The following is a 12417-nucleotide window of genomic DNA, read 5'->3' on the forward strand; positions in this document are numbered from 1 at the left end:
TCCCCCCCCACACGCCACCAAATTGCCTCATTTCTATTTGATTATCTTATTTTATTTTCATCATCTGCAGCTAGCAGCGTATATTTTAAAGCCGTTGCAGGCTAATTCGGTGCCATCTGAAGACGTGTGTCGGAGGGCAGAGATGAAAACGACGATGAGTCCTTTAACCCCGGTTGCTCTGCGAGAACGGCAGTGTCAAAGAGCAGAACACGAGCGGCATGCAGACAGGGTCACCACTCCACCTGAAGAATGTACAAGTTTTCACACATACAGTTGAAATCATGATTACATTTAAGGGGAAAAATGCCTTCTAAATTTGGCATGAAATGTGAAAAACTGTCTTTTTATTCTTTGGAAAGCTGAGTTCAGTTTCTCTAGTCAACTAGAACTTGCCCGACAGCATGAAGTAGGGTGTAGGATCTCAAAAAGCAACACACGGAGCTGTGAGGCTCCCGCAAGCCGCAGTGAGAGCCACAATCCACAAAGGCAGAGAACACTGAGCAGTGCAGAACCTTTCCCAGGAGTGGACGGGAGACACCAGAATTACTGCCAGAAAGCATCGACGACTCTTCAAGGAGATATCTAAAGTCCTGCAGGCTTCACTTGCCTTAGTAATGATCAGAGTTCAGGATTTGACAATAGGAAAGAGACTGGGGAGGGGGAAAAATGGCATCCTTCAGTGACTTCAAAGGAAATAAACACTGCCGACAATAAACAACAAGAAGGCTCATCTCAAAAACAGCCTCATGATCCGCGACACTTTTGGGAAAATACTCATAATAATAAATGTGGAGTTTTGGTGGTTTGAGGGTCACGAGATGATTTGCTGCTTTAGGTCTTGAGAAACTTGGTCAGGTGATGGAAACATGAACTCTGCTGTCCAGTAGGAAAACCTGAAGAAGAATGCTACGTCTATCAATCGTTAACCTTCAGCTCAAGCTCACTGAAGCTGTGCAGCAGAACAACAATTGGAGACAAAGTCTGGACATAAATCCCACCCAGATGCCGCGGCATGACCTTCAACTAGCCACTCGTGCTCGTAAACATCTCCAATGTGGCGCAAGCTGTAGTCAGGCTTAAGTGGCAAATACTTTTTGCCCTCAATAAACGAAATCATAATTTGCATTTACCTACGTCATTATTGGTCTGACATTAAAAAATGGGGAAACAGAAGAAATCTGTAGGGGAGCAAATACTTTTCAACAGCCCTGTGTAAACAAACGCTTTTGTCCCACTGGGAGTGGGAGGAGTGCATATTAAAGCTCATCATCTGTAACAGAGTCTCTGCTGATTAGAACAATAAAACAATCAGACCCATTATGGGGGCTGCCTCCGTGTTATGAAACTAACATTTTTTTTTTTTTTACTTTTAGGATTCTTTCACAGCAGCTACAGAAAAAACCTCATATGAATGAGACCTTTAGCCAAACAAAATCCAGCTTTATGCTATGTGATGTTCCTCCAGCCGCAGTCTGTAATTCCGCAGAAGCAGTTTGTCCCAGACAGTGTTGTTCAGCTGTGCGGTTTCGATCTACACCAGAGGGCTGAGGGAGCTTAGACAGAATGCCACTGTGGATTTACTACTTCCCAGAATTTTTATCATCACTGAATAAACGCTAAACACAATAGTAGTTTCAAACTTCAAATTTCAAAGGAAAAGATGTTGAAAAGCTACGTAAGCAAGCAACTAACCGGCTTTGGAGGAGAGCCGGTTAGTTGTTTTACTTTGTAAATATCATATTTAATAGCTGAACATTCCGGCTTCATACCTCAAACAATGAGTGACATTGTTGTAATTAATTGCACATCTCCATTCAGATCAAGCAGAGGAAAAATAATGGGATCGTAAACCGAAACAACAATTACTACTTCGTTGCAGCTCCTCTGTATTTTTGACAGCTTGAACTCTTTGAGGCAAAGGCTGTCTGCACAAATGAAAAACAAACTCTTCATCAATCGAGTTCAAACTAGAGCTGGGGCGTCTTGTTGGTGTAATCAATGACACTCGCATCGATATTTTTTAATCAACCCATCAAGTTTTAAACCAAGTTTTATCCATTTTGGTCCATTTCAAAACAAACATGCAGGCCAAATCGACTGCTTCTCTATTCAACAAGGTTGGGTGTAAAAGTTTTTCAAAATTTTAAGGGAGTATTTTAAGTGATAAAAAAAAAACAACAACTTGGATTTGGATGCTCTGCGAGGTTCTGTTGGGAACAGCTGGAGCACAAGTACGATCCACAATGAGCTGCTGAAAAAAAAAAATCGACACGGTGAGCTGACACTAAAAACAAAGCAACATTAAGTTTTTCAAGCTGCAAATGAAAATGAAACAAATGTCAGAACAGACTCCAAGAATAGGATGGCATAAATAGTACCATAGATTGAACAATGATAAACAGATCAAAACTGGTTTTGGAGAGACGAAAGTTCTCCAAATGATAAATGATCTTCAAAACACACGGACCTTAAAATCGTAGAAATCTTATGGCGTATGCTTACAAGAAAAGCCAATAAAAGAATAAAAAATAAAAAAGTAAGTTTCTTATTCAATCAGAAAAAGTCAAGAAGCTTGTGGATGGCATCAAGGAATAATCGGGGTGTATGTATATATTTGAGCTTGTATGTATATTTCTGGTCCTGTTTGGACACGAAAAGATCCACAAATTTAAACTTTTGAACCCAGTTTCTCAAGTTACATGTGAAATCATGATGAATGCATGTGAACTTGTAGACAAAGCTGAATACTGTAAACACGTTGAAAATTTTAAGAAAAACAGGCAGAGCCAGAGTTCACTCAGTACGATCCAAAAACATGGACATAGACTAGAAACTAAACTGCTGCTTCTCATCTTAATAATAGCAAAAATAAATGTATTCTTAATACACAATTATTTAAAAAAAATCACAAGCCAATCAGAGTCAAGTTAGTGAGAAATTAACTTCAGACAATTTAAGCTTTTAAAGCAATAAAAACACGTTTGACTGACAGTCTAAAACATTGAAAGTGTTCGATAATCAGACGCAGACTTGATTAAAAGCCTCAGAGAGGCACATCAAAGAAATCCATCAATGCATTAATGACTTTCTCACCAAAAAAAAAAACAAAAAAAAAAAACAAGCAGGGTTGGAAGGAAAGGAAGCACAGAAGGAGTCAACGAGAGGACAAGACATGACTGAACAGCAGCACTTCAACGCAATTTTTCTAGAACAAATAATTTGCTCCGGAGTGCTGTGTACACCGCGTTTAGTACCTGTGTATCACCACTCAGAGAAACCTTTGCCACACACCGTTTTGTTTGGTTTTAAAAACAGGAGGAGAAGGGGGAAGAGGAAGGAGACTCACCGGCCACAGAATTGGGACGGGGCATGAGGTACAAAGGGATGGAGTGGGCAGAATGGGAGGACATGCTCTCCAGGTTGCGCTCAGGGATTTTATTCAGGCTGAAGGTGGAGGCGGTCATGTTTTCATCCACCCTGTACAGGAACGAGTCCATGCCTGATTTCTGGGACTGCCACAGCTTCAGGTTCCCTCGCGAGCCCTCGCTGTATTTGCCGCCTCGCTCCATGTTCTCCGAGTAGCTCGTCAGAGTAGCTGGGGGGAAAAAAACCAAAAAAAACAACAGATAACGATCAACGTTTCAGACCATTTCTCACACTTTCTCTCTAAATCCGCTTCCCCATACGTCTGATTTCACATCAGTTTACTGTTGCTCTGAATCAATATCGTTGTGCCAGTGTTTTGGGGTTTTTTCCCATCTAACACTGCAGGTGTTTGCCATTGTTGCCAGGAAACAATGATGGCCCCTGTTCTGACATCTGAAAAGTGCCTCACATCGGTAGGCATTTCAGCTCTCCTGTTGTCTCTTAAATCATGCACAAAAGCTACAGTTGAAGTCAACATCGGGTACTTGAATTAGTTTCCGAAGGGAAAAGCAAAGCAGGTACTTGTACTATACACCACATTCAACAATCCCTGAGGATGTGGTTTTACTCTAAAGAGAAATGTTTCACATTTGTAGAGCAGATTACTGTTTAGAAATTACATGGTGGATAATTTCAACTTTACATTTTATTGTTTTAAATCCAGCTTCAATGTGTTGTAGTTATTCTTTTAAGAGGCACTACTAGCACCAAAAGAATTAACTCATTTTGGCATTTACACACGTGGACTTATGAGACGGCTCATTCTTAAGTCATTTGTGAGGTCAGACACTGATGTTGGACAAGTATGTTTGAGGAGTCTTCAATCTAATTAATTTCAAAGGTGTTTATTTTACGTTGAGAACTCATTCATCTCTTTATAGACTTTGCTTTGTTCACTAGTTGTGGACGGTTGTTGGAACACAAAAGGTCAATCCCTTAACCATTCCCACAAAGTTAGGCACATACATACGGTGATAATGTGGTTGCAACATATATATTACATAGCCTTGAACTGCAATATTTATTACATAATTATTAAAGTACTACACAGGCTAGCAATACCAGTCGTGTCTGTTCTTTAATGCATCTAAAAAGCAGATGTAGCCAGATGCTGCGTTTTCAATTAAACAATGTTGCTGAAATGGGAATAGTAAATTTTATTTTTCCTCCAGCAGCTAGATAGACTCCAGCGCAGAAAAGTAATGACACTATTTGCTTAAACACTCATTTATTTATTGTAATTTCACTGTTTCCATGTTTCCCGATCTCATTGCATGTTTTCCTAATATTGAGTCGTCCCACTGAAGCGTTAAGAGTTCCTTCCACTGACAGGAGCTGAAGACAACTCCTGAAAAACATATTCCCTTGTGCATCAAACATTACACTTGACCCAATGAAGAATGGCAACCACCATTCCTCTAGCAATTGCTAACCCCAGAGTCTTGCATTCGACTTATAGTCACAGAGGTCAAAACCTTCACTCCAGAGAACGCAACACCAAAGCTGTCCAGTCCAGTGCTGATGTGCTTTTCACCAATACGTAGCAGGTTTTTGACTTTCTAATGAGAGTGAAATTACACCGCGAATATTTATCTTGGGAGAGTCTATGTAAGCACGCAGGCAGATCTCACCTATAATCCCACTGTCTCTGCTCTCCAGTGTTGAGGTGGGGCTGGTGACAGAACCGTAGGCACAGTCCTTGTTGCCGGCCTGGCCCGGCATGGCCATGGGGAGGGTGGAGCAGGGGCTGCCTGCAGGCGGAGAGGCAGTGCTGCTGGTCAGGGTGGAGCAGGGGCTGATCCTCTGGTTCTGGCCCTGCCGCAAACACACATTCACAGGTTTTGTTCAAGCTTTGTACGCCCCCCCCCCAAAAAAAGTGGGAATGAATAAAAAAAGCGGCAATGTTTGAAGGAAAAAAGTCATTTCAACATTTCAGTTTTCAAAAGCTTTGCCGCCCTGCTGCTTTCGCAATGTGAAGTCCAACTTTCTTTGGATTGGTTCGCGAACATGTATGCAAACGCACGCTGTGTCACAACAGCAATAAATCTGCTGCTTTTATCTTCAATCATCAAGTGTAAACTAGCAACGGGCTGCTGTCAGACTCACCTCGAGTAAAAATAGCACGATTTTACACCATCGTTGTGTTAACACTAAAAATAAACACAAATAATGCATAACATAAAATCAATTATAAAAAAAGAAAAACAAAAAAAAATCATAATAGTGCTGCTCAGTGACCAAATTTTTACAGAAACAGTAACACTATATGCACTATTTACTGATTATTTTTACACGTAGGTGAAAGCAAAAGTGCAAAGTAACCACCTGCTAAATTTTATCGTAGCTTTCAAGTGATTTCGCAAACAATATTAACAAAAAAAACAAGTTAATATTAGTTAAAATATTTCCAATCAGCTGCATTTGTGGTCCTTTCATTTGAAAAATGTTTTTAAGAAAGAAAAAATAAGAAAATAAATAAATAAAAAAAGATTAACTGGCATGTTGTTGATTTAGGTTTTTCCACTCATAATTTAGAAAGTCAGTCTCATAAATGTCAAAGCTTTTAAATCCTCTAACTTCTAGCTATTGTACATGCAATCATGTAATCATTACCCATCAGCTGCTGAGAAATTGTACAATTACAAAAACTGATCCCCTGAAACATTTTCAGGGGATCAGTTGTTTTTCTTTTATTTCCCCCACTTAGAGTTTCTCTACTTGTTAAAAAAGAGCGAATAACACAAATGGCGCAGGCCAAGTTCTGCTTTACAAGACAAAAACATTCAGAGCAAACCTGTTGTGCATAATAAAAAGCAAATTGAACCCCCCCCCCCTCCCACAGACCACTGCATGAGACCTTCTGGAAAGCATCAGAGAGTTTGGAGTTGCAAAGAAGTATGCAAACAAGCCTGATACATTTCTATCAAAAGCTGAAGCAGCTGGCAGTGATAGCAGTGGTATGTTTGGAGTAAAATGGAGCAACATGTCAAGTAAAGAGCTCCATCTGATCAGCATGAGGAAGCAGAGAAAAGGATTTGTGATTGTGTGTGCAGGCACAAGTCCTTTTAACGGCGGCAAAAAATAAACTATAACATTACAAAAGTGCACTGTGGTAAATAAGATGCTTATTTTTAGCTCAACCTGCACTTATCAGCAGTCTAGTGGTTGTAAACCTTGCTTTTTTTTCGTCTTACCAATCAGAGAACACGTGACCACGTTGCACTGATAACGTCTGTGGGGAAGTTGCAAGTGAATATGACTGTTTGCTAATTTCGATATCAGTGACGTGTTTAAAAACGAAGTCAGAGGAAGGCCAGAGATGCACGAAGCTTCTAGAGAGGAAGCTGTATGTTCTGTGGAGGGATGTTGGCTGTTTGTTCAGGCTGCTGCTTATAAAAGAGCATGACGTCAACAGATAACAGCAAGCTAAATATAATACAGTGAAGGTGCTCTAGTTTATCATTTTCAAGTGTTGCACTCTGTCACTTAACGTGCTGGATTAGAAGATGCAGTCATCTTTTTATAGCTTACGTTTAAGGTGATGTTCCTCTTATTCTGAGGATAATACACACAGACTGATATTTACGGTGAATAAGTTAACTGTGCTAACCAAGCAAACCATGCTGTTATCCCAAATCATTAATGTAAAATGCTATGGAGAAGTAAAAATGTCCACTGTGTAGTAATTTTGTCTTTATTATATTAAGCTGCGAAGCTGTGGCACACCGATTCTCTCACATGGTGTGACATCACCTCTAGTTCTAATATAAACACTGACCAATCACATAAAGCTCCTTAAGGGTCCTGTAAAGTTAAGATAATTCAATGGTGATTTAAAATCCAACACAAAAATAAGTAAAAGCTACTTCCTCTTTAAGAGCAAGTAGCATAAAGTCATTTCAAGGTAATATTTGTACAATATCTCAGTCCAGTAATAAGGAGAATTTTACTGTGTTTAATGATTTCCAATAATAAAGAGAGGGACAGCTCTGTAACGCCGGGTTGTTTTGGGGGTGGTTCAGTGATTTACTTGACTATGAACTGAAGTTAATCAAAACGGTAGAAAAAGATATTCTGTTGTTCATAAATTGCTTTTGACAGGTTGGAGCTAAAAAAAAAACAAAAAAAAACCCAACTGTTGAAAGTGGTCACAAAAAGTCTCATCTACTCAAAAAAAAAAAAACATTTTCAAACAATGTTTCCTCAAATTTGATCCTTGTTCTACTGTTCTGCCCTGACACACTTCATCTTTACATCAAGCTCTACAGAGGGCATTTGAAGCTCTGCGGACTTAAAAAGGGTTCGCTGACGAAACCAAAAAGTATCTAAAGGACACTATTGCCCCGAGGACCCAAACTGGAAAACTCAACCTTAAAGTTTTTCCCTCATTACCTCAGGAAGTACTTTGTTTCCAGTGACATCAAGACCTTTTGACCTTAAAGGATTTCAAAAGACCAAGAAAATCAGCACGAGCAAGAATTTCACAGAACTCCAGGTCGTTTTCAGGAAGGAACGAAACAAAACCCAGTTCCTGATTGCAGCTGTCAAATGATTAACTTTATGTTGACCTTTTCACAGTAAAAGATGCAAATGAAAATGTAAACATATGAATCTCACTATATTTTAACTTTTCAGAAAAAAAAAAAGCATATTTTGGTTCTCAAAATTCTCAAAATTTTTGGTAGAGTTTGGAGTTGAAGTTCCAAACTCTACTGAAGTTCAAAAAATATGTAATAAGTTCATAGGTTTCAAGTAGTCCATAGTCACTTTACTGAAATGCTAGAGAGACGTAAGTTTTCTCTAGCTGTAAGGAGCATGAACTCATCCCCACCTATCGCTGCCCACTGACAATCATTTTGGTGAAAGTCTCCGTGCGTTTCCCTTGCTTACAGCTAAGCTAAGCTGCTTTATACATTTCTAAACTGTCATGGTGCTAAGCTAAGCTAGCCTGCAACATGTCTGTAAAGCAGCTGACTAAACTTCTACTAAATTTAGAGGATGTTTATTCCAGATCTTTTGTTTATTCTAGACTGTGTTGATGAAATAAGCCATCTAAGGGTAAATCTGAGCAAGACCTATGAACTGAATAAATTCTATACATTTCAGTATATCTTTTCTGAGTTCAAGATGTCTAGTATTTGCAATAAGTAAAGAAAAAAAGAATAAGTAAAGAAAAAAAAACAATTATACCCTGGGTATAATTGGTTTTAAGTCTTTGTGAAAATACAGAAATACTATAAATCTGCAGCGTTTATACACAAAGCTATCATACAATAAAATTCTCAAATCCTGCCAGTGAATAGATGATAATCTTTTTTTTTATTTGCTTTCTTTTGGCACCCTGCAGGGACCTTATTCTATGTCAACTCTGATTAAGAGACAAGCAATCACAGGGGACAAAAATAAAAACACTCATCTTATCTGCTACCGTAAACACCCACCGATTCAATCGTACGCAAAAACACACAGTTGCATCGACTCAAAAGACACAAACACGCACCTTCCACAGAAACGCCAGTATGCTGTGAGAGATAAAGTGGCTAAATTTGACTGCAACAAAGAAACACTCAGAGGTCTCTCCTTATCGGGGCTGTTGATGAGATCGGATCAAGAGTGGGATGAACGCAACAAGACCAGGTTGGGGGGAAGAAGTGATGCTCAAGGCAAATCTTAGTCTAGATTAATTTGTCAGAGGAAGACTGAAGGATCCGAGCAGTCAATTTGTATTGGTGCTGAAAGTCGTTATTTCCTAGACATTTACTTGTATTGATTCATGTGTCAATTACGGGTTGACGGCCTCTCGAGGCTCTGGAGAGGAGATAGGCAGTCAATTAATCTCCAGGTTGGATTCATTCGTCTACATGTGAAGGTGTCCTTCAGAGAGAGACATTAAGCCCCATTATTCTACAAACAGAAAGCTATTTGTGAAAGTTTTAAAAATGTATATTGTATTATTGTTTTTTTGTTTACTTCACAACCACAATCTACTTTATTAAGATTTTACATGACAGACAAACACAAAGTAGAGCATATTTCTAAAGTTTAAGTGAACTGGAACATTGCTTTACCAGTGTTTTTTTTTTTTTTTTTTTTTTAAATAGTTTCTGAAAAGTGTGGTTATTTTTGCATTCATGTCCTTTTTGAGTTGGTCCCACTGGATTTATTGACTACAATGCAAATGATTAAATTGCATAACCAACTCTCATCTTTAGGTGGCTAAGAAAATACAAAAACTTAACTATTCAGTTTAAAAAATGGCCAAGACGTCTTAAAAACAAATGGGAGTTTTGTGAAGTTAAGGTTTCTACATATTTTTGATTTCATTAAAACTATAAATTTTATAGACATGAATTGAAAGATTTAGATATAATGTCTTTGATCTGTTGTAAATGTAGACATATAAATAAGATACACCAATCAATGGCCCAGAGACCTTTGATGAGCTCTAATCAAATATTGACAAATCTTTTCTCTTTTTTTTTCTTTACAAATATTACATGCAGCAAAACTGAGAACTCCCACAATATGCAGCTTGATGGCATTTTGAGTTTAATGAAAATTTGATAAAAGTTGGGGGCATATGCTTTATCGCATAAATGTGGATTTTCTTGTTATCTTTTCATTTTCTGTTGGACTCAATGACAAACTTGCAGCACATTTTTTTCTCCCTTTGCTTGCTCTTGTCCTTAGTAAAAGAAAAAAAAGCAGCATAGGGAGATCTGACCTTAAAGAAAACGACCTCAATACCTACCAACTTAAAATAATGAATCCAGTGATAACTTATCAAACCTCGTTTCCTTAAATTCTGTGATATCTTCACTGCAGTGACTGCCTCTCAAACGTAGTGAAACCTACACATAGAAACATTGGGAAGCCTAAAACTTGCACCAAGTATAATAGGCTATTGACCCCCAAACTTGTGAGGGTGTGACCTTAAATGTCTCATGAGAATTGGACTGCACTTGCAACACGGCATCTACTCAGGCAACGAGAGCACAAGAATATGAGGCAATTAACTGAAGCCTCTGCATGTTAAGGTCACCTTGTTTTTGCCAGATGGTGAGGCATCGCAGGCCTCAACTTTTGCACATTTATTCCCAAATTCCCTTTAAACTGGAGGACGGTTTGCATGTCTGTTGACTACAGCTTGTTTTCCACAAAATGGCACAGAGTTGCAAACACACAACAAGCATCGTTTCTACTAATACATAAGAAATGATGACGCATTCAAATTTTACAGGGCAATGTGCTAAGATGTGCAGCAAACACTTGTGATAACGCAGACCTTTTTTTAAATATCGAAACCATTTCCAGGAACAAATAACAAAATTGAAGGTTTTACAAAGTTTTATTTTAGACAATTCAGTTCTTGCAGTAGATTTTTCATAAGATGTATGCCTTTTTTCTTTTTTTGGAACTGAACAGAAACATGTCGCAAGAGATGTCTAATAATCTAATTGATGTTTCTGTTTATATTTGAAAAAAAGACCTTAAACTAGAAACATTCCCCTTGAAAAGGAGAGCCTGTTGACTAAAGCAGAGTGGAAAACCAGTCAGACTCTGAAGGAAAACATTGAAGACCATCAGAAAGCATTAAAAAACTTAAATATTACTTTGAAGAAGAAATGTAAGCAGCTAAGGATTGACTCTAGACTTTTGCACTATAACTTTTGCCATCAGTTTAAACTGTATCAAACTTGGCCTTTATAGGTTTTAAGCTAAAGCCAATTGTCTCCTTTTTTTTTGTTGCCAATTAAATTTATCATAATAATCCAGAAAATAGTATTTGGGCCAGACATCTACAACAATAAGTTTGTGCCGTGCGCACGATGCAGCGAAGAGCTGATATGAGTCACATCTCTAAAACGAGCCGCTCGAACGAACCTCTCTCAATTTCTACACCCCCACTGCTCTGACAGTGCTTACATCGAGCACAGGCGGTCCATCAGCCTAATCGCTTATTCACACTGTTTTAGTGCAAACCCATACGTACGCCTGCATAACATACTTCAGCAACAGGTTAGCCGCCCCCTTTCTCTTCCCCTCCTCCCCGTTTCACCTCCTCTGTGTCTCTCAGCTGCAAACGTTTTTCCTCCCACAGTCTGCGAACAATTCATTCCTGTCAAATCAGGTTTAAATAGAGAAACCAGGACATCTGCAGCCGCCCCGCTGTGCCAGGAGATGTTTGTTGCACAACTGTCAAATTCATAAGCAAAAAGGTGACGGCGCAAAAACAGTAACCCAGGAGGCACTTAACGTGAGGTGCATCAACCGAGGATACCTGGTGCTATTGAACAATGTTAAACTGAGAAATTATAGTTGCATATTTTCTCTAACCAAAACATAATTTTAAGAATTTTATAGGAAGGCTCAGATGCACATAGGCTAATTATTTAGTTACATATTCTTCAATGAGTTGCAGCGAAACCACAAACTTTTTGCAGCCATCCACAAGCTTCTGGTATAATTTGGGATTGGGTCTCAAGATCCTTCTTAGTTTTTAGAACTGGTAGACTCATTTTAAATTGGTTGGTGTCCTGACACATATTAGCCTCAAGCATCATCAACACATTTTCAATAAGGTTTGAGGTTAGGGCTTTCAGAAGGCCAATGTTTAAATCCATCCCTACAGCAGTTTCAATGTATTGTTTTGGGATCACACTCCTGTTGGAACACCAACGTTTCAACCATGCGGTTGTCGGTTTGAGATGATGTTAAAGATTTTCCAGCCACTTTGTACAATATCACTTCTAGTGAAACCTTTGCAAATCATCGTCTTGATTGACAATCGGTACCCCAACTTCACTTCTTCAAATATACTTTGTGTCATTTTGGCCAAGCAGCTCAGTGTTTGTCTTCACCAACCAGAAAGTTTCCGGTATGTTCACACTGGCAGCTGGGGATTTCAGTCAAACTTGAAGTGGTTGATTTTGAAGCAGGATCTACTTTCTCTCAGTCAATATTGATATATAATTAGTTGTACTGCTGGGA

General features: G+C 38.8%; 1 protein-coding gene across 11 annotated transcripts in view; it reads right to left on the reverse strand.

The window, feature by feature from the left end:
• The window catches only part of tanc2b (tetratricopeptide repeat, ankyrin repeat and coiled-coil containing 2b), a 159130-nt gene that overhangs the window by 33745 nt on the left and 112968 nt on the right, over window positions 1-12417 (reverse strand). For all 11 annotated transcript variants that reach the window (XM_081600757.1, XM_081600758.1, XM_008437289.3 and 8 more), the window contains 2 exons: window positions 5058-5241; window positions 3347-3595 (listed from right to left, as the gene is read on the reverse strand). In XM_081600757.1, coding sequence (XP_081456883.1) covers window positions 3347-3595; window positions 5058-5241 — 433 coding nt within the window. The remainder of the gene's footprint in view (window positions 1-3346; window positions 3596-5057; window positions 5242-12417) is intronic.

The sequence above is a fragment of the Poecilia reticulata genome, chromosome 19, assembly GCF_904066995.2.
Source record: "Poecilia reticulata chromosome 19, P_reticulata-male-v2, whole genome shotgun sequence".
NCBI classification, from domain to species: domain Eukaryota; kingdom Metazoa; phylum Chordata; class Actinopteri; order Cyprinodontiformes; family Poeciliidae; genus Poecilia; species Poecilia reticulata.